The following is a 23261-nucleotide window of genomic DNA, read 5'->3' on the forward strand; positions in this document are numbered from 1 at the left end:
TGTTTGTGCTCTGACTATAAAGTTACATAGATTATGAGTGGTCAGGCACAAACTTCATTTTACTCTAAACCCTGTTAATTTGGGGGTACAATTTTCCAGAACCTAGAGTTTTTCAGAAATATTTATTGCATTATAGCAGAATTGCCCGCAGATTTTTTTAAGATTTTATTATGATCCATTGATGCCCTAATGAAATGAACATTTAGTTTAAACATACCAAATGTTTTATTAACTGAATGAAATCAACATAGGATTCAACTTTGAACTTTTGACCAAATAGAAATGCAACAAAGCTAAGAATCCCTCTCACAGTCAGAAAATGAAATTCTGAAATGTAGTTAACATCTTTTAAATGGTTATGTTTTGGACTGACTCATTAGGGTTTTAACCAATTTAAAGGTTTTAAAAGTCCTGCTTAAAAACTTCTGACGCTGCTCCAGAGTCTACCACAAAAGCAAGTATTATTCCAGCAGCCTATTTTATGTATTGTAATTAATGCTTATGCTGGCTCCTGAAGTGTTTGTTTTATTGGTTTAGTTCATTTTTTAAATTTTCAGTGCACTGTGTGAAGAAGCTTCCACTTGTGGAGGAATTATCTGAGTTGCTTAGAAGGGACCTATTTATTTTAGCTTCTCTTTGGATTGTAAGTTTGATTCATAGTTCATCATTATTTCTAGAAACTGACTTTTTCTCATTTGTCTCTGAAATACCTCACTATTGGGTGACAGTATAGGTGTGAATGTCTTGTACATTACACTAACCAAGTGTTTATATTCAGATTTTACTGATTTTTTTTCCTTTCCATGTACACTAGCCTTCTATTATTGCTTTTAACCTATTTTGTATTTTAACCTTAATGTTAATGTGAATACATGCTGAGAGATATATCTTGTACTTTAAGCAAAATTAAATAAAATTAAGCCAAGATACCATATTGCTAATCTCTGTCTGTGGCTGTTCCATGCCTAGATTGTTCTATTCCTTAAATTCCCATGCCTATATTTAGATTCTAGGAAAGAGAGAAAGCATGCGAGCAAGCAAAAGCATGTAAAGGGTATTAGAAGTATGTGACTCTTTAGTTCTTATAGGTGCCTTATCTCTATATTTTCATAGCTGGAAATCCCTGGTTTTGAAATTGAAATGAACATGTATTCAAAGTTAAAAATTAGACTGTGTATGAGTGGGACAAAGGCAACTTCATTAGGTATTAAGTGAATAAATAACCAACTCTTTTAAAATCTCATAGAATACTCATTGTATAATAGTTTTACTTTAAGTATTTTTGTGCCAAAATATTTTACCATATTTTTAAAGTATAAGTTTCTTTGAGCTATATAATACTGCAACATAAAAATTAAAAATTCTGTTAAGATATGTACTTAGAAGCATGCTAATTTCATGTTTATTTTACAGAGTGATAAATGGCTCAGAGGGGAAAAAAACAATAAGTCTTTTAAGTAGTTTTGCTTTTTTGAAATCATTGATAGTTTTAAACCTTTCTCCTAGATGCCAGGATAGAAGAATTTGTTTATGAGAAACTGGATAGAAAAGCTCCAAGTCGTATAAACAACCCAGAACTTTTGGGACAATATATGATTGATGCAGGGACTGAGTTTGGCCCAGGAACAGCTTATGGTAAGCAAAAGGCAAAAAGATCTGCTAAGTTAATAACTTTCCTTTTAGATTTTTTTACTACTTAGAGACATCATTAACATTTGCCAAATATTAGTAGACTCAATTTTAACTTCAAATTTTTTATGTTTAAATTTCAGATAAAGTGAGAAATACAGGTGACCAGTAAATATGTACAATTCAATGTAATGTTTTTAGTATATATTATTCTGAGAATTCACATTAATCTTTTTAGATCTAAAAAGTTGAATGAATTAATTCCTTACTGGTACTGCCATTGAACCTTGCAACCTCTGTTACAGTACTTCTTTTGATATATTGTAATTTTGTTTACATATGTCTTCTCTAGATGATTTCTTTAAAGCTTTCTTGAGAGCTTATTGATGATTTCTGTAATAAAATGCCTGGCACATAGTGTTTGAACACATCACTAGTGCTTTCATTACACAATGATGTTGGTACCACAAAAATGTTAACAATGGTTATCTCTGGATAACTATTTGGATTACATGTTTGGATTACATTTCATTCTATTTTCTTCATGTAATTCAAATTTTCTATCATCATGCTTTATAGTTATGTCAGCTTTGCTGGTTGCTGTACTGAATTTTTAAATGTATAACTCTGAAGCTCATTATCCCTCAAATCTAATTTTCTCAGAATATAAGACTATTTCAGATTTCTATAGCATCTTTTCCTATTGTTCATGGCTAAAAATTCTCTTTATTAAGACTTCTGCAAGAAATTGGTCTTTATGTGGGTATGAAATGGTAGGTAAATGATTTTCCTCATATAGTACTGATTTATAAAATAGTTACTAAATTCTGGAGCAAAATGAACTTAAAGTTTTAGTAGTTACCTTTATGTCAGAAGGAAATATCCTAAATACTGTATAATGAATGGCATTAATCCATTGACTGTTAGATATGCAACTGAAACTTTTACATTGTGGTTTTCAAAATGTACTTCTTTCAGAAGTCTGAAAATGCTTAAAATTTTTATAGTTCTATTTCTAAATTTTAACTATTTTACAAAAATTTTACACATTAAACAGATTTTTTTGTGCCTGCTTGTGTCAGATGCAATTAGATGCTGGGGGTCATAAAGGGCATCCAGCCCTTACCTTCGTCAAGCTGAAGGCCTAGTGGGACATGAACATTCAAAAGGAACATTTTTTCCTTTTTTAATCCACTTAGTTTGTTTTTACCCATAGTAATTCTATTAATCACTCTACCCTGATCATTGGAATTGGACTTTGTGAATCTATTTATTAGTAATTGATAGTAGCTAACAATTGAGTATTTCAGGCATTGGGCTTAACACTGCACAACATATTATTTCTGTAAATCTTCAGTTATATCCTATTTACAATATAAATTATCTCCATTTTGAAGACAAAGAAACTGAGTCTTAGATTACATAATTCATCCATAATCCTACATCTAATAATTCAAATGGAGATATGTATCCAGACATGGCTCTCTTAACTACTGTGTTATATTATCCTCCTTGCCAATCAGATCTGATCTCATGCTAACATGGAGGAGTCAAGATCCATAGAATTAAAAGTTATTAGAGGTAGACCTGGGAGTAGAACCTTGGTCTTGTGGTTCCCTTTCATTTGCTCGATTTTCCACTGTACTTGTCCTATTTAAACATTAAGGTATATGTGTTACAAAACATGGCTTTTTCTTTAACCTAAGATGCAAATTTATACTATTATTTAGAGATACTTGAGGCCCATGCATTAATATAGAAACAGAAGACAAATTTTGACTTATTAAAATATTTTAAGCATTAATGCTTTTCTAAACATACCTCCACTGTTTGAGCTATGACCATAAATACTTTTTAGTATATTTATTCTCTTGTGTTCCATTGGTTGAATTGGTACAATTAACTATGGTATGATAAGGACTTCACCTTTGTCATTTTTATTTAGATATTTATAGTCTTAAATTTACCTTTTAAAATAAAACTAACTACAGTTAATTCTATTTTATTTTTTACTTAAGTAAAGAAGTGACAACTAACTTTAAAGCAGATCAAATTGCTGATTTTATTTTCTGACATTACCAGAAAATGGTAAAAAAAGAAAAAAAAAACACAAAAAACCAAACAACACTTTTTTCCTTTGCAGGTAATGCCCTTATTAAATGTGGAGAAACACAAAAACGAATTGGAACAGCAGACAGAGAGCTGATTCAAACATCAGCCTTAAATTTTCTCACTCCTTTAAGAAACTTTATAGAAGGAGATTACAAAACAATTGCTGTGAGTTGGAAAATGTTCCCTTTTTTTAGTACAATATTAAGATATATAATTCCAGTTTTTAATGAATAATTTACCCTCTTATTGATCATGTAGATGTAGCAGATTAGAAAATTTAAATAATCTAGCTAGGTGCATATCCAGCAGAACACAAACCTAACCGAAATAAAGGACTCTTAAAGATATGTACTCTATTTTTGTGTCCCTGTAGTGTTATTGAGATTACTTTACATCAATTCTTGTCCATTACCAGCATTAAAGTTTGTAGAGAAGTTCCTGGAATTATTATAAAAATATGGTACAAAATATCACGATAGTATAGACATGTAACTATTCATTTAAACTGGAAGCAAAAAACCTAATTATTGGAAGCTATATTTCTGGTTGTTCGACTTCCTGTTTTTTGCATCCCTAGAAGCCTCTTATCTTCTCTTCACACAGCTATGTTTTATTGCCAAAGAAATAAATATCACCTTCCCAAGCCTAGTATTATTTTTTGTTTGTTTGTTTCAGTGATGGAGAGTGGAGATCTAGGTGGATTTTTTTCCTAAGGTTTTTGCAAGATTATTCTTTATTGTAAATACTACTTTAAACTTTAATTTGCAGATTTCTTATTACAATTTATTTCAGAAACTCAGTATGTTTACAATGAATTTGTCTGGGTAAAAAGTATTTCACCTGAGACAAAAGAAAAGCTACCAAGTTGAAAGATGATTTAAAAGATTAAATTGTCAATAGGATGAAATTTGATATATGAAATCTGGAATTCCACTTTGGAGTAGTAGAACTGCATTCACTGCTATGGCACATTAAGTGAACCTGCATAGTTCTTAAAGTAGATCACTTAAGGTATCAAGAGACTTTGCCCTAGGCCCATATCTCCTTTATCATAGGTATTTCCTAGATAGTCTGTTCAAAACATTCTCATCCTGGACAGTACTGACATTTTAAGTCAAGTAATTCTTTGTTGTGGGAGCCATACTGCATTGTAGGATATTTAGCAGCATCCTGGCTTCTACTCAGTAACACACCCACACCCCCAATTGTGACAACCAAGAAGATAGAGCAAAACATTTCCTGGAGAGCAAAACCACAAAATATTAAAATTAATATTCGTTTGTTTCTGCCATCACCTGCCATCTTTCCCAGATTTTTCAAGCATCTAGAATGTCTCCATTATTTTAAAATTGAAAACCATGAGAAAAAGGAATCAAGTGTCACTTCATAGTCAATTTTGTAATTCTAGATCTTTAGCAGATGATTCATATATTTAATGGAGAATAATACTTTAAATGTGTATGCTTTTTACTGGATGTTAGCATAATTAGCCTTTTTTTTCTTTTCTATATTTATAGAAAGAAAGGAAACTATTACAAAATAAGAGACTGGATTTGGATGCTGCGAAAACCAGACTAAAAAAAGCAAAAGCTGCAGAAACTAGAGCCTCAGTAAGTAGTATTTTTTAATAGAAAAACATTCTAGGTTGATAACTTTAAAATTTGTAAAATATTTTACTCCTGTACCATGCAAGCTATAGTTAATTATGAAGACTAGACTATGACTTTTAGTGTTTTTAAACAAACTTACCAGAGCTTAATGCATCCAAATCAATGTAGAATAGTTATATCAACAGGTAGTATTATTTCAGCAATATACCTGTTGCTAAAAAATAAAAATTGTGAGAGCTCCTAAAGCTGTATCATGTTCTTTAAATATCATCAGTAATGTTAGAAAATATTCTTTTGGAGATAGGGTTATTATCTTTGAAATAGAAAAACAAATAGTAATTAAGATTAGAAAGAATCAAATTTGAGATTGCTTGTGTGTGACGTAAAAATTAAACTGGACTCCTTTTCACATGTGAGTCAAACTGGCTAAAGGAGTTGTCACCAAGAATTCCAAAACCATTCAAACAGTGGCAGCATGGACTCCCAGGTGACTATTTTGCAGGGGAGGAAACTCATTTGGATACATAAGTTCTGGTATATTTTTCATAAAATCAACCTCAGTTTAGTCTTTTTAAATAGAGTGGGTTTATATTAAATGTAGTAATTTAATGATTTATGTATGTATATATTTATAACTTTATTGAAAGATTTTATTTTTAAGCTTATTTAACCTAGTATTTATACTGTTTATATTTCCATTCCAAAGATTGGAGATGTCAATCAGATTTGAGATTTATGCCTTTACGATAGTACAATGTAAACTGGTCTGAATTTATTAGAGAAGGTTAACAAATTCTTAACATATATTAAGGGATATGTTTTGTTAAGAGGCATGACATTCCCCCTGCCTTCTGATCCCAACTCAACTACCACTGTCCTCATCAAGAACCATTGCCTTAAGGAACATAAACCACAGTGCTGGCAGAAGTTGACTGTGGCTCTCTTGTTTTGGGGAAGAAGAGGTTGACATTTGGTTTACAGTGAAATTTAAAACTGGTAAAATTGGTATTGGGTAGTGATGTCTTATGAGATTACCCCAAAACCTTATATGAGCTGAATAAATTTTTTTCTAGAAAAATTTTTTTCTAGACAGCTCCTCTTTGGAAGACACTGTATTAGTTACTGCTGGAGAGCTATCTTTGACAGAACATTGAATCCAAATTCACTGGCTATTTCACCTCAGAATTTATTATGATGTCATCATCAAGAACACCCTAACTTCCCAAAACAGGCTTTTTGCAGAATAAGAACTTTAAAAATGAACATTGTAGGTGGCAAGAGACTCTAAATTAGGATTGGTTTCTAGTTGCTAATAAAAGATTTATGTGGTAAAGTATAAATTGATTTTTTTAAGATACTAATGTCATAATCAGGAAAAAAAATGTTAAGATAAATAAGGATCATTTGGAAATAAGTGTTTGAATCAGAACAAAATCTCTTTATTCAAAATGCCTACATGTGCCCAATAATGATTGTGGAATGAGAAGAATACTGTTGTCAAGTGTCAGTACAAAACTTTATTTTGTAGTGCTTACACAAGCACTATTACGGGATAATGACTGTGTCTACTTTTTTACCTGAAAAAGTTCCAGAAAACTCATAGATTTAACACTGTAAAGGTCCTTTAGTTATTCGAAATCATTTTGCCATTGCTATTAAAGTTTGTAAGAACTAAATATAATAGTAAACAAACTTTGAGAGATGTTTCCTTTTGATGTATCCAGAAAAGATCTTGGCAATTTTTCTTTACTGAGTATTGTTGAGGGCAGAATTTTTTCCATGAGAAATTACATTTAAAATACCAAAGAGTATACAAGTGACTTTATTGAACAATTTTATTTTTATACAACTTTTCTAGAAGTTATATATTACGTAAAACAAATTTAACTATAGCCAAATATTTAAAATGTTAGTCCAAACAGAAATTCACATTTCCTGATTTTAGTTGTGTTCTTTTCCCCTAGATAACCAACTCCTTTTTCTTCCAACTTTATAGCAGTAAGTCTGAAATACTTTAGAAAGGAAAAGTCCTATTAGTTTGTTATTACATAAAACCTTGAGGCATGCCTATATTTTGTGATCTCTGGTGGGGTTTGTTTTCTGTATTTCTCTTCTGTTTACTTGAAGAATACAGAAAAATAGAAACCACTAGGAATTTGCGGGGGTTTTTTCCTTCTTTGACCCATTTCCTCGTTCCTAGTTGGCAGCTTGAAGAGGTTATTCTAATCTCAGAATTTCTTTGATTTCACTTTATAAATCTCCATGTATTGTTTTGTGAGTAGTTATTTCTCTGCAAGTAAGGTTTGGGACCTGTGTACCTGAAGACTTTTTTTTTTTAGCTTGTTTACTGGCTTCTTGTGACCTCTTTTTCAATTCTATATTTATCAAATGCTTATTTTGTATAACATGCTCTGCTGAGGAGTTCAGAGATAAATAATGCAAAATTTCTGCTGCCCTCAGTTCACAATATAGTACACTAGATTGAACTTTTTGATGATGTTAGCCCTATCAGTGAAATATTTATGCCTGTATACAGTATTGCTACTTTACTAACTTGTATTTTATTAGTTAGCATGTTGAAGAATGGTAACGTAACATCAAAAGCTTTTCTCAAAAATATACCAGTTGAGCAGAAAGAAAACCTACTTGAATGTTTTATAATGAACAGAAACACAGTTTTGAAAATATTCTAAAACTTACATCATAAGTAGCAAAGGCAAATAAAATTTCTGCATTTAAATTATAAGGCACTTTATATAAGGCACTAAATAGCTTTATTTAGTTCTATATAAATTTTTTTAAATTATTTTAGACTACTGTTAATGGGAAGAAAAAAATCATCTGGTTTCACAGCTAGTATTTTGAGGTTTAGACCTCACTTTTAGGTACACAAATACAGAAAATACATCTTCAAATAACACAGTATTATGAATGTCCCTCTGCCTGCTTAAGCATTTATTTTCACAGATGTCTAAATCTTTAATCTGTAAACTGAGCACCATCATATTACTTTAACCTTAATGTACACATATGAGAATTTAAAGCTTATTAAAAATATAAGGATTGACCTGCCTTTCATATTTCCTTAGGGTATGCCAAGACCTGGCTGAGGCTGACTGAAAAGAAAATGTGGTTAAAGGCATCATATATTCATAAAATAGAAATGATCTTTGAATAGGAAAATTGTGGGTAGGCAGAAGGGCTTTCATAGCTGAAAATTTAGTAAAAATTATAGGTAACTGCAGCAGTTTTTAAAGTGATGTTTCCTTAAATGATTCTAATTTAAAATCAAGCATCAACCATGTTTTTTGTCTTTAAAAATTTGTATCTTTTGGAAAATTTTGAATAGGCACCACTATGTGACATTCCATAGAGCAATATAGTTTATTGTGGGTTTTTTTTTTAAGTAGAAGACCATTTTTCAGCTCTCTTAATACTTGTTTGTGTGTTCTTTATTGTGAAGAAGTAACTTGTTTCACTGTGTTCATTGGTATAATGTGTTCTTTGTCTCTTACCTATGCACTTAAGCAACTAAACTCAGCTCGCCTTGAAGGAGATAACATTATGGTAAATTTCTCTTACATGCTCAACTTCCTGCATGTAAAATGGCTGAAGGTTTGTTGGCCTACTGTGTTTTCTACATCCTCAGTAAAGTGCCTTCTCTTGCTATTATCTGCATGTAAAAGTCTAAAGTAGTCAAAGCCATGAATTCATTAGTCCAGCAAAAATCACAGGGAATACTAGCTGAAGTAATATTGGAACTTGAAGAAAAGAAATTGTGTTCTAATTGCCAAATATTATTATCTATGCCAAATTCAGGTTTTAAAATATGAATTTATATATAAATATATAGTGCCTTTTATACCTAGTAATTAAGACATTAATTTGGCTGGCACTTTGCATTTTTACTTTTAGCAAAGAAAATTAACAAAATTTACTTAGAGAAAAGTGTAAGGTATACAGATTTACTTTGTTTCTTAGTATCTTTGATGTTTACCTTAACTTTCACCCAAACTCAACATTGAATTAATTTCTTCAGTTTCAGGCCAAGACACTCCACCTCCCCCTGATATTTTGGGTATTTTTATAGTAGCAAGGCCCATTCCCTATCCATTGCTAATTTACTTTGGAAAGCTTCAGGATATTAATTAATAGCCTTGGGTAAGAATTGGGAATGAGGATTGTTCTATATATGTTGAGTCTGGCTTGAGGAAATTTTTGAGATGTTAGTAATTTTTAATTTTTAACAAAATGGAAATTCATAAAATCTGAATATAGCCCCAAAACTCATAAACATTAGCCAATAAAGATTTATAGATGTGGTGTTTGGCATTATACTGCTAGATAAATTACTTCCATAGAAGTGACATGGAATCTGTAGTACAGTTTATAATAAATTCACAGTCAGCTGTTTTTATTCCATTAGCATTGAGCTAAAGGGGGGAAAATGTCCGTGTAATCGGAAAGTTTATGTAAACAATATTTAAAATGCATTTTTGTTGTTTAAACTACTATGATCACCAAAGCCCTGGCTAAATCAGGGCTTTCCTTAGATAGCAAGAGAATGCATTCATTTATTTCCATTGTCCTATTTGTAGGTGAATGAAAGTGTTAGACTATTTCAGTCATTGGTAATTGTCTATAGATCATAGGTTTTCTTTTATTTTAGGTAAAAGTATCCTAAACAGTTAGCAAGACTATGTTCCATTTATTAGGCATTTGTGTTACTACTGATGTCATCTACTTATATGTGTTTAACTCTGGTAATTTTAAACTATTTCTCAAGTATAATGTGCTCCACCAGTGGCTATATCAATGTTCACTGTCTATTTATCCTTGCTTTATTTTAGTTTCCCAAAATTCTAGAATTTTAGACCTAAATGAGAAATTAGAAATTACTTAGTCCAAACCTCTCATTTTACAGATTAGAAAACTACAACTAAGAGGGGCTAAATAGTCCCAATTTTGGAAAACTATTACTCTTATTAATTTATAAAATTAGTATAAGATTCAAAAATTAACAGTATTGATACATATGAAGGCATACTTTCACAGTATATTAAACTATACTGATTCACTATTGTGTTAATGTGACTCCGGAAAAGGAGAGTATGCCCTTTGAATTTAAAATAATTACATTTTTCTATACTAAGTTGTAGAAAATGTTAAATTCCAACTTTCTTTCATGCTGTATATTTTTCTCTAATTTTTAATGCTGGCTAGATTTGGGCAGAGGAAGTGACAAAAGTAAGTAAATTATTAAACTACAGAATTATGAAACAAGAATTTAATTGTCATTCATTCAGTAAATATTTCTTGGACGACAGCCAATAGGATAGGGCCAGTGACAGTCTTTGTTACTGTATCTTTGTTACTTATAAAATCTGAAAATTATTATAGAAAGCTCAGATCTCTTTGGCTAGTAGTAGCTCCACAGAGCAGTAGAAGAATATTACAGAGATGTACTGTGCACACACTCTGATAAATACTAGATACATGCTACATTAAGTAGTAATATTTACAGTGCTTGCCAGGAAGCAGTTTAAATACTTGGTTTACTTACGTGACAATTATGTAAAATATAGTTTACGCCATGTCTTGTATATTCAGAGATTGAATATATCATATGTCACACAAATGAGTTTCCTAGGTAACCGAAGCTTGTTCCTCCAGCACCAGAGCTAAGTCTTCTGTCACTTTAGTTGAAAACAGCTTTAAAATAGTATTTTACTGCTCCATTAGGTAAATATAGGATAGCATGTATTTAATTTCATTTACAGTTAGGGTCACTATTATAAATGTACATTATTGTACTGTATAACAATTAGATCTGTTGTTTGTTTTTGAAGCATGTTGTCTCCTCCCTCAGTGTTGGACTGTCACTTAGAAGCCCCACATGACTGCTACTGCTACTAGTAGGCCCGCTTTCTGTATTTCCATTTCTCATTTTATCTAGGCTGGGAAATAAAATAATCAGCAAGAATGTAAGGAATAAAATTATGACTTTAGGCAGATTTGTTTCAAATGCTACTTAAGGTCTTCAGAAGCATTTTTTATTTACTCCTCATGTTCATGCCTACCAAAATTTGACCTCCAGATGAGGACAGTGCTGGAGATTAAGGGCCGGTGGTTACTGTGGCCCCTATTTTTTTTTTTTTTCAAACTTTAACTTTTTATTTTTTGACTTTGTAGGAATGCTCTGTAGGAATCCATTTGTCAGCTTAGTTATGTTTCTGCCATGGCCTCTGGTTGTTTCTGAACCTCTAGCATGAAAAGAGGGCAGAGTAACATGGAAGAGAATATAAGTTGAACAATGAAACCAGGGTCTCTTCCACTCTGGTTAGCAAACAGATACACCAAAAAATCTCTGATACTGCAGTCTCTGTAAGTTTGGGAAATATGTGATATATACAATGGGAAGAAGCCCATGAAACAAATATTTATAGTGTGTGTGTGTGTGTGTGTGTGTGTGTGTAACTTAAGAAAATATATCAAAATGGATTTAGGGAGATTTTTTTCTTCCATACTCACTTCTGTCATTTTTATAATTTAAAAAATATATAATTTTAAAACTTCATATCTTCAAATGTTTTAAGATTTAAGCCTATAGAAAAAAATAACACTGAACAAAATTTCACAGCAAATGCCTCAAAAGCATAACCACCAAATTTCTAGCTTCTAGTTACCCAGTCCTGATATCACAGATCAACAAATTCTTGCCCTTTTTCCAAGTTACATCCTAAAAGAGTTCTTCTTGCTTCCCTAACCCAAGTTATGCTGTCATATACTCTGGCAGGAAAAGGTCTTTCCCCTAGAACTCTTTGTCTTCATTGTAAAATTCGTCAGGGAATGAGGTCTTCTGGAGGACAGAATAAAAACCCTTAAATGTTTAAAGAAAGACAGTTCTTTCTTTAAACCCTTTTTATCTGTCTTTCTAATAGGGATCATCCTCTTCCTAAGTAAATGATGCCAAACCTATTTTAGATACCTCAGCCTTTTATATTAATTATTATGATCATTATATGTGTCAGCAGTAGAGATGGTTTGGGACATCTGACTGCAGCTACCCCAGGCATACACTGAAACTTGTTCAAAAAATGGGATTCATTTCCTTCCTGTCATTTACCTTTTCTAAATACAAAGTCTGAATTGTTCAAAGAATGACTTCCTAGGCTTTGTAACATGGTGCCTTTCTTCATAATGAAATCATTCAGTTTTGCTCAAACACGGAAGACTGATCTCTTATCCTTTGAGATCATTTTATAACTTTTTTTACTCAGTGTCCTTAACTAAAACACTTCCACTTCATACTCAGACTTTCCAGTCCCTTAATCTATTATCTAGTTTACTTGTTTACACCTTGTATAGAAATATTGCTATTTAGTAGGCTTTTCTGCCCTTTCTACTAAAAGCCATTAAATCAAATTGTACTTTCACTAGTCTTGTTTACTTCTGAATTTCATTTATTTTGGGTTTATTATGGTAACTTCTTAAAACCGTTCTGTATTCAACCAAGCAGAACAATAAATAATGCAAATGTAACTCTGAAGTGATTGGTTTTCCTTAACACTTTACTTAGGAAGAATATTGATTGATTCTTTCCTTCTCCTGGGACTTTTTTCTGCTTCATATTGGCTTCTAGATGAAACTTGTAACTTCAGCTCTGTTATCAAAGCACCATGCATTCTGGTTTCAGCCAAGTAAAATTTAATTTTAACTTTTGAATTATTGAGTAATTCAAGCTCATTTCCATAAATCCAATCTAGTGGTCGCTTCTTAGTCACTCTGCCCGGTCTGTTACCAGTGTGATGAAAATGATTATAGCAACTGATTATTTTGTTTCCTTGTTGACTGGTTCACTAGGTTAACTATTGCCACCAAACGTTGACGGAGAGGAAGATGGGATGTGCAAGGAAAAAGTTTAGACCTAGTTTTTATACTTACTACAGTCTTAGAAATATTACTTGGATAGGTGGGGGGAGCTATTTATCCTGGAGAGGTAGTATAACATAACAGTATTAATGATATTCTCACCAATGATGATTCCCTGTGTGGGATAAGCTGAGTATTTTGAGTGAGATGTGAGATTTTATTTTTCTCCTCCTCACTTACTACCAACCAACTCTGGCTAAAGGTTTAAGATGTTTTTTATTGAGTATTTACTATTTTTATTGAGTTGATTTTTTAGTGAACTATTTTGTCCCAGCGCTGAACCTGTATGAGAGGGTTGAAGCTAGTAGTAGTGGAGTGCTATTATATACACCTCTTTCCAGCCATGAGGTCAGTGACTTCACCTTGGTAGCTTGAAATGATGTGTGGTTGGAGTATTTGCACCATGAAAATCAGCACATTAGAACTCCCCCAACCCCAGCTAGTTTATCAGCACACTACTGATTAAAGGTCACCCATAACTTGCAGAAAAACCCTAGTACATCTTGTAGATAATAGTGATGCTTAAGCCATATAAAATGCAAAGTTTAGAAAGAAAACTAAAAAGTCACCCCTTATGCAAAAAGAGTTCCTTCTTAAGGAACCTAAGAACTATATGCCTAGAAACAGTACGTTTGATAACTAAACATAAGAGGTTAAAATCTAGGGCACCTGAGTGGCTCAGTCTGTTAAGCGTCTGACTTCAGCTCCAATCATGATGTCATGAGTTTGAGGTCATGAGTTCAAGTCCCACATCAGGCTCTGCGCTCTCAGCTCAGAGCCTGCTCCTGATCCTCTGTCTCCCTCTCTATCCCATCCTCCCTCACGTGCTCTCTCTCAAAAGTAAACAAACATTAAAAAAAAGAGAGATTAAAATCTTACAACTTTACTCTTAAGTTTTTTCATTTGAGATTAAAGGCTATCTTTAACTTCAAAATAAATTAACTATAGTAATAATTGAGAATTTTTTCAAATATACATATAAACTAATATTCTTAAGATTTTATAAAATGTTATGACCTTTTATATTGACATGACAAAATACATGACAGTATATTGACTGTCCCATAGTAGTGTTTCTAGGCTTTTATGTGTATGTCATTAAGCTTTGACATTAATAGATTTTTTTGAGTCAATTAATGGTAAGGAATACATTCTATCTAGATTGAGTAATATAGAAAAGCTGAGGTGTAGAGTTCAGGGAACAGTTTAAACTCAAAGCAGAATGAGAGCATTGCCAGCTCATCATTCAGGGTTTACCTGAGAGATTTGTAAACTGTCTAAACAAATGTACATAAAACGGACTAAGTCATTAAGCAAAATTCTAAAACTATATTCCAATTTAAGTCTGAACAGGAATTGAGAATAACCCAAAGTGAATTTGATCGTCAAGCAGAGATTACAAGACTTCTGTTAGAGGGAATCAGCAGTACGCACGTGAGTGTTCATTAACTGGAAGTTTGTTTGAAACAGAAGACTTTGATGGTCCTAAGGCACTTTGAGGGGGGAAAACTGAACTTCTTTTTCAGTCACTTATCAAGGAAAATTTAAATTGTGGCACTTTCCAAGATACATGGAGAAATATTTTAAATTTTTGTTTATACTTCATCACCTAGTTCTCCCACTATCATCATTTGTTGGCCTTTATTGGCTACACGTTTTGTTCTTACACTGCTGACCGAGGTCAGTCTCAATAAGCCTTGTAGTAGAATGCTAGTTACTGGTGTTTTGCCATGAGTATATGTCGTGCTTTCTTGCCCCTTGGAATTTAACACTTTTAAGTAGATTATAGAACTGAGAAGTAACTGTAACTTTCCTTTACAGGCCCATCATCTCCGCTGTCTGAATGACTTTGTGGAAGCCCAGATGACTTATTATGCACAATGTTACCAGTACATGTTAGACCTCCAGAAACAACTAGGAAGGTGGTAATTTCCTTTTCACACATAAAACTCCTGATAAGAGAAGAAATTCAGATTTTTGCATATGAACTAATGATAGAGGTGAAGATTCAAAGAATTAAAGGCTTGTGTTAGCTTGCTTAAAATCAGATTTTTTTTTCTTAAGGAAAGTAATTGTCAGACTTGTGAGGTAGCAAAAACATTTTGAACTCTCCTGGCACCAAAAGTGTTTGAAGTTCACTTTTCTGTGGAATACCTTTGCAATTAGTTGAGGAAGATTAACTAGTTACATTGACACTTATTTGCCCTTAGAGATCAGCTAGCTAATTTATACTTATTCATTACTCACTTGTTCACTGCTTAAAAAAAAAAAAAAAAAAAGTTTTGGAATAGTCTGTAAGACCTCAAGCCCATTGATGTTATTATTAAAAATCATATTTTAATATACTTTAAAGCAAAGTGATAACGTATAACATGCATAGCTCAGTCATTCATTCATCAGATATTTATTGAACACTTGCCATATACCAAGCACTGTTCTGTACTCTAGGATTATATCAGCACACAGAACAGGCAAAATTGCTTACCCTTATGGAGTTCACATTGTAAGGTTACACTGGAAATAAAATGATGTATAGGACAAACATGGTCTCTACAAGGTCTAGATGGAAATACCTAGGTATTTAAAGCCTAGCTAGAAATAAAGGCCATTGGGGGATGGGCCAGATGGCAAGTGGAAAGGTAGAAGTGTAGGTTCCTGCAAGGGACGTCTAACTGTGACTCAGTGGGTCTAGCAAAGTTTCACAAATGAAATTATTTTAGTGGAAATAATTTAGATGAAGAAAGGGGCAGGGACAACAAATATTCAGACAAAGGAAGAACATGCATGTAAAAAGGCCAGGGAAAAAGAGTAGTGTGGCAAGTTCAGGGAACTGACAGTAGTTCGTTCTGGCTAGAGTGTACATGGTGTTTGAGTTAAGGAATGGGATGGTAGATGAGGCTAGATGAGTGAAGCAGGGTCATGTCACCAATGTCCTGTAAAGTAAGTAATAGTAAGGAGTTTAAGATTTATATAGTGAGAAACCATTAAAGCAGGGAGTGGGTGATACATAATATTTGAAGGAAAAAATATCAAGAGAAGATAATTTTAAGGAATAAGGTGGGGTTTTTTTAAGTGGATTCAATATTCTTTTCTGCATAATCCTTTAAAACTGGGCTTAGAACAATATTAGGCACATCCACAAAACCCATTTTAGATCTTAAAAATGAATCGTGGTCTGATACCATTGGTTATTCCAATAGGATTTACAGAAGATTTACACTTCTGTATATTTAAAGTTTTGTTAGTGGTGTTAAATACCTGAAAGCAGAACACCACTTTATCCCCACATCGTTACAACTATTTTAAGCGCAAGAAGCCTTAGTACTTTCTTTTCACTGTGTCCTGATACAGCAGAGGGGTTGCTGTTGTTACCATCTATACTTGCACTCTGCTTAAAGCCATACAAATGCTTGGAACTCTTCCATCCAAACAAAATGCTAGTTATTGCACTTTAGGGTAAGCTCAGACATTACCGTGAACTGAGTGCTGCTGTTCTGGGGAAGAAAGCCTGCCCTCAAAGAATTAGATTACTGGTAAGGACCAGTGATAGAGAGTGGGGGAGGGGGAGAGAGTTTAAAGTCTTTAATGTTGCAGGTTATGCTTTTTAAGAGTGTATAGAAGTATTCAGTTGCAGAACTCGACAAATCATCCAATTCCATGCTAATTCAGAAGCTATTTCTGAGAAGTAGAACCAGGTTATAAGAGCAGTGTTAGTAGCAGTAGTAGTAACTGAAAACAGTAGTCATTTAGGAAGGGCTCTAGTTGTCCCCAGGCACTCCTCTAGACACCTCATATGTAATGTTACAGTCCTCATACCTGTGAGGGTGGGTACCATTATCCACATTTTACAGATGAGGAAACAGAAGCACTAGTCACAAGGCTAGCAGATGTATTTTACTTTTAAATAATTAGAAGGTTTTAATACATCAAGCTACAGTAGCAGAAAGTCTATAGTTTTTAAAATATCAGTAAAAGTTCTTAGAAGGTAAAAATGGTCTTTCAGGGTTTTTGTTGTTGTTTGGTTGGAGGGATGGGTGTTGGGTGTTTTTCTTTTTACCATTAATTCCCCCAAAGTGACATAGGTAGAGGTCAGTGGTGAACAAAGGTTAATTATACTAGTAAATTTGAAAGTAAAATTCCATAGTTAGAGGCTTTAAAAACACGTGTGTATAAACACACTTATGTGGGGAAAGAGAGGGTTTTTTTTGTTTTTAATCTTCAGAAATGTGTATATTTAACCACTGCTGAGGAACCGAGTTCACTGAGCAAGAGATGCTAAGAAATGTATTCCTAACTTTATGGTAAAACCTGAATTAGAAATTAGTTCTTTTTGTCATTAAAACCCTATTATCTATCAGAGAAACATTTGCTTTTAATTTTTAAAAATGCACTATTCCAGGCATGAAGGATACAGCGTAAACAAAACAGAGCAAATCCCTGTCTTTGTTGAACCTACATCTATTGGGGGGCAGAGGGAAGTAGAAAATCAATATGGCTGTGAATTACATACTACATTAGAGGGTGATAAATGCTGTGAAGAAAAATAAGTGGAGAAGTGCCTTGGTTAGGGGTAAAGGTTTGCACTAGTTAGAGAAGACAGACCTGAAAGATGAGAGGAAGCAAACCATGCAGGCATCTGAGAAAAATTGCTCCAGGAGAGGGTACAGCAAGTACAAAACCCTGAAGCAGGAACATAGCTGTAATGTTCAAGCAACAGTGAGGAGGGCTCGGCTGGAGATGAATCGAGAAAACGGGAAGCTGGGACACATGGGGCTTTGGCCTTTATTCAGAGGTGAGAAGCCTTTGAGGGTTTTGCCCTGAAGAGTGACAGATTCAACTAGCATCTAATAGGACTATTCTTGCTGCTCTGTTAAAGATAAATGCTAGAGGGCATGAGTGGAAGCACACAGAACTGTTTGGAGCTGATTGCAAACTTTTAGCCTATCCAGTCAGGAGATGATGGTGGCTTGGATCATGGTGAATGTGATAGGTGTGGTAGAAATGATCAAACCCTGGGTACATTTTAGAGGTGGAACCAGCAGGATTTGCTGACAGACTTCATTTACATAGGGCTCAGAGGAGTTAAGAATTATCAGTGTTTGGCCTGTGCAACTGAAAGAAGGGAGCTGTAGTTAATTAAAATGGGGAATGTCACAGGAGGAGGAGGTTGGGGTGGTAGATAACCCCAGTTTTACACCAGAAGCCCAATTTTAGACATAATGAAGTTTGAAATGTCTATTAAACATCTAAGTGGAGATGCCCAGTTTTAGGATATGCAGGTCTGGAGTTTGGGAGCTAAATTAGAGATACAAGTTAGAGAGTAGTCAGCATATCAGGGATGTTTAAGTCTCAGACTAGATGAAAGGTAGTAAATATAGGCAGAGAAAAGAAGAGGGCTAAGGACTAAACCCTGAAGTACTCCAGCACAGCTAAGGAAGTGGCGGTAAGGAATGAACAGTAAGGTAAGATATAAACCAAGAGTGTGGCCTGGAAGTCAAGTGAGGAAGGTACAGGAAAGTGGAGGGAAAGGATCCACTGTGATCACTAGATATGTCAAGTGAAGTGAGGAATGTCAATAGACCATTGGATTAGAACATTGAAGTCCTTGCTGACCTTGACAAGAGTAGTTTTGGTAGAACAATAGGGCCAGATCATGTCTACAGTGTAAGAGAACAGAAGAGGAGGGACTATGATGGTAAGTTTAGATAAATCTTTCAAAGGAGTTCTAGTGTAAAGAGGAACAGAAAAATGAAGTAGTAGCTGGAGGAGAAAGTGGGTCTCGCAGATTTTTGTTTTTAAGATAGGAGAAATCAGAGCATGTTTGCAAGCTGATGAGAATGATACAGCACATAGAGAAATAAGATAGCATGGGAAAAGGAAGAATTGCTAGCGTGATATCCTTGAGAGGTAAAAATGAGATTTGTGCACAGGTGGAGAAATTAGCCATAGAAGCATAGACAGCTCATCTGTAGTAAGAGGAGAGATGACCACAAACACGTAGATGTGTCCTGATTGTTCTTTTTCCTCTCTGTGAGAAAGGAAACAGCTCATCAACCGAGTATAAAGTTAGAGGAGAAATTGCTAGAATTTTGAGGATGGATGAAAGTGTATGAAATATTAGAAGAATGGAAAGTGAATGGACTTAGAGAAATGTATAGTAATTGCTAAGCAGCATTGTGGACCCACTTGAGGTTCCTACTCATAAATTCAGGGCCAAGGCCAGACAACATGGTTTTGTACTTTTCTCCTCTCAACAGTAAATAACATGGATACTGAGTAGGTTCATAGATTTTTACCAAATGAGTAATTTAAAGTGAGGAATATAGGAGATGAAGACATATGCAAGGGAGTGATTACAGTAATTACCATGGCCATGAAGGACGTATTAGTAGGACCATAGATCCACTATAGACTTGTTGGAGAGTACTGGGGAAAAAAAAGGATGATGGTCAGACAATGGGATGTTGGAAATTATTATTGCAAGGGTTATAGTTTTTGGAATTAATGAGGTCTAGATGAGGCAGTAGAAATGCGTGGCTGAACTACAGGATCAGGTACAGAAAGAGAAGATACCATGGATCTGAAAAGGCAAAGTGTTGGAAGATTGTCTCTATGTATATTATAATCACCAGGTGAGATACAGTATCTGTGAGCCAGGAACTAAAATCTTGTAGAAATGGAGAAGGGAATGAAACATCCATAGATGATGGCAACAAGAGATGATGGGTAGTAAAGAGTCAAATAACCTGAAATTCCAAGATTGGGCGAGATTGGTTAGAAGAGTGTAGAAATGGTAATGAGGACCATACAACTCCTACTCCATCCACTTGTAGACTCAATAAGTATGAAAAATAAACACAAGCATAAGAGGGTGAAGGAAGGTTTAGAGAAGAGGTTATGAGACTAACGAGAATTGTGTTGTTGGCTGACTGATTTCCAGATGGCACAGTGGTCATAAAGAGAAGAAGGAAGTTGTGTTTCATTTAGGGATGAATTTCACCCACCTTACCAGATGAGACCTTTTATATTTATTAAAATTTAAATATGAATTTTCATAGGAAATTTTCAACCTTAGAAATGCCTGGATGAGAATGAATATAGGCCAGCCATTTGATGCTCTTTTCCATGTAGTATTGGAGAAACAGTAGCTTTACACTAAATTGAAAATTTTAATTATCTTTAAAATATTTACAAGCACATTTGTCACAGAAATTTCACTAACTTCTTTTTTAAAAAAAAAAATTTTTTTTATGTTTTATTTTTTCAAGAGAGAGACAAGAGTGTGAGCAGGGGAGGGGCAGAGAGAGAGGGAGACTCAGAATCCGAAGCAGGCTCCAGGCTCTGAGCTGTCAGCACAGAGCCCAACTTGGGGCTTGAACTCACGAACCGTGAGATCTATACCTGAGCTGAAGTTGGACGCTTAACCAACTGAGCCCCCGAGGCATCCCTAGATTTCACTAGTTTCTAATAAAACTTTACTATTTTTCCCCTACAAAAAATACAAGACAGAATTAGCTTGTGAAATTTGCCCTATTCTCCCATCGAGTCTTCGTTATGGTAATTATTACTCATAACATAGTATTTGTATGTCCATGTCCTTCCCTTGTGTATATGTCCATAAAGGAAGGGTATTGTTTCATCCTTGTGTCTTTAGCTTGTGGTAGTGATGTTGGACATGTAGATTTTCCATAAATATTTGTCATTTGAATGAATAGGAAAGTGTGATTGGATCAGTTTTATAAAGAGAGTTTGGTTACTCAAATATTTCTCAAAGAATTAACTTGAGAAGACTTCACTCTTGTGGTGGTATCTAGTATAGAAGTGTTATTCATTGATATTTTTATTTAACAATTCATAAAGGCAAGAAAAGATTAATAAAACATACTAGTAGAAGTTTTTTGGAAGTGTTTTAAGGATAAACTCATTTTTTTTCTGGAAATAGCATGTTTTGGGGGGGGGGGGGTATTTTGTTTTTAAACTTCAAGTTTATAATTGTAAAGACAGCTTTGAAAAAAACTTCCAAGTACTTATATTTGAAAACCACCTGCATGGGGCGCTTGGGTGGCTCAGTCGGTTAAGCGTCCAACTTTGGCTCAGGTCATGATCTCGCGGTTCATGAGTTCAGGTTCCACATCAGGCTCTGTGCTGACAGTTCAGAGCCTGGAGCCTGCTTCAGATTCTGTGTCTTCCTCTCTATGGCCTAAGAGGCATAAGTTAGTTAGGGTACTTTGCTATTAAAATATTACATCTGTAAATCTTTAGCCAAAGTGGAAGTTGGTAGAAAGTAAACACTGCCACCAAGTGGCGGTATTCAGAAGCTATAGTCACTTGGAAATTGATAATTGGCCATTTTTTTCCAACAGTTTTCCATCCAATTATTGTAACAACAATCAGACTTCTGTGGCACCTGCACCATCTGCTTCATCAAATGTGATTGGTTCTTCTGCCTTGACTTCAACAAGTGGTCTGGTAATCACCTCCCCTTCCAACCTCATTGACCTTAAGGAGTGCAGTGGCAGCAGGAAGGCCAGGGTTCTGTATGATTATGATGCTGCAAACAGTAGTGAATTATCACTTCTGGCAGATGAGGTGAGTAATATATGGGTTTAAGAAGAAAACTGTATCATAGATTGACATACCTTCTAGTATTATAATAAAATGCAAATTCTTTATTACTTTTTGGTAAATAGTTTATCATGAATGCTTTCATAGATTTAAGATGGTTATATCAACATTTTATAAAAATTTTAACTACTATTCTTTAATAGAATAGCACAGATTTAAAGTTTTTAACTGCTAAATAACTAGAAAATTTCTAAAACTGCCTCTAATAAAATCCTTTATCTTTCAGCAAAATTAATAATGTTTAAAGAACTTTGATAATGAATAGCTTAAACAAGTTACAAATGTTTATTTTCTAACATAGTAACTGGAACTATTTTATTTTGTAGGTGATCACTGTGTTCAGTGTCGTTGGAATGGATTCAGACTGGCTAATGGGGGAAAGGGGAAATCAGAAGGGCAGGGTGCCAATTACCTACTTGGAACTGCTCAATTAAATAGGTGGACTATGGAAAGATTACCCATCATGACACCAGTATTTATATACAATTAACTCTGAATAAAGCAGGTTTAAGTATCTTCCATGTTAATGTTCTTAGGAGACTGAAAAGAAATACCAGCCATCAGAAACCAGCCTTTCTGCCAGTGAAATTGCATGGTAAATATTTCATTACAGAATTTATGTTAATGCTTTCATGCCAAGAATGTTTTCTTACAAAATTCCCTTTCTACTGAGTTTCACTAATAAGCAGCTTCTACTTTTGAGCTCCAACTTAAAGCAGAAGAACTGTTTTCTACTGAATTTTTTCATTAATGGCAAGCTTTTTCTTTTATGTAAAATAAATTTATTGTGAATTGATATCAGTGACTCATTTATTAGGTATAATTTAATAGCCAAAGAATAAAATTAAAATTTGTTTTAAACTGTTGGTTTTAAAAGAGCTCTAGGGTGTAAGCCTCTTTTGTGAAAAATATAATATTTCTGAATGTTTCCATAAACAGAAATGCAGTTAATCTACCATGTTTACCTTGTTTTCCAACAGAAATGGAGTGATTTCAATATTGTATCTCAATGGTTTATTTTGGAGGTTTGGTGGGGGGGGGGGGGTGGTTATTAAACACTACTGAATGATTTCTTTTAAATTTAAGAACAACTAGTCCTTGAAATCCTTGAAAAGGATTACCATATTTCTCTGGTATATATTTCATTAAGGTTCTAAAACATCTGGAACAAGTTCAATTTGCTAAACAATGCTTTTAAGATTGTTTAATTGGCACAATTTAATGCATAATCAGAACTGGATCTGTTAAGAACATATTTCAGTAAAGAGAATGTGTTCTTATGCAACAACAAATTCTTATCAAAATATTGATTAGTGCAACTACACTCATTATAGAGGAAAATTGCATACAAAC

General features: G+C 33.8%; 1 protein-coding gene across 5 annotated transcripts in view; it reads left to right on the forward strand.

Moving 5' to 3' along the window:
* Positions 1–22704, forward strand: part of SH3GLB1 (SH3 domain containing GRB2 like, endophilin B1) — a 34781-nt gene extending 12077 nt beyond the window's left edge. Inside the window, exons 3-11 of one of the 5 annotated variants that reach the window (XM_043575491.1) lie at positions 1507–1635; positions 3773–3906; positions 5259–5351; positions 8880–8966; positions 10575–10598; positions 14628–14717; positions 15105–15205; positions 21647–21872; positions 22235–22704. In XM_043575491.1, coding sequence (XP_043431426.1) covers positions 1507–1635; positions 3773–3906; positions 5259–5351; positions 8880–8966; positions 10575–10598; positions 14628–14717; positions 15105–15205; positions 21647–21872; positions 22235–22342 — 992 coding nt within the window. In that variant the 3' untranslated portion in view covers positions 22343–22704. The remainder of the gene's footprint in view (positions 1–1506; positions 1636–3772; positions 3907–5258; positions 5352–8879; positions 8967–10574; positions 10599–14627; positions 14718–15104; positions 15206–21646; positions 21873–22234) is intronic. The other 4 variants (XM_043575494.1, XM_043575492.1, XM_043575495.1 and 1 more) reach the window with 4 other exon arrangements.
* The last annotated feature ends 557 nt before the right edge of the window (positions 22705–23261 follow it).

The sequence above is a fragment of the Prionailurus bengalensis genome, chromosome C1 (assembly GCF_016509475.1).
Source record: "Prionailurus bengalensis isolate Pbe53 chromosome C1, Fcat_Pben_1.1_paternal_pri, whole genome shotgun sequence".
Taxonomy (NCBI): domain Eukaryota; kingdom Metazoa; phylum Chordata; class Mammalia; order Carnivora; family Felidae; genus Prionailurus; species Prionailurus bengalensis.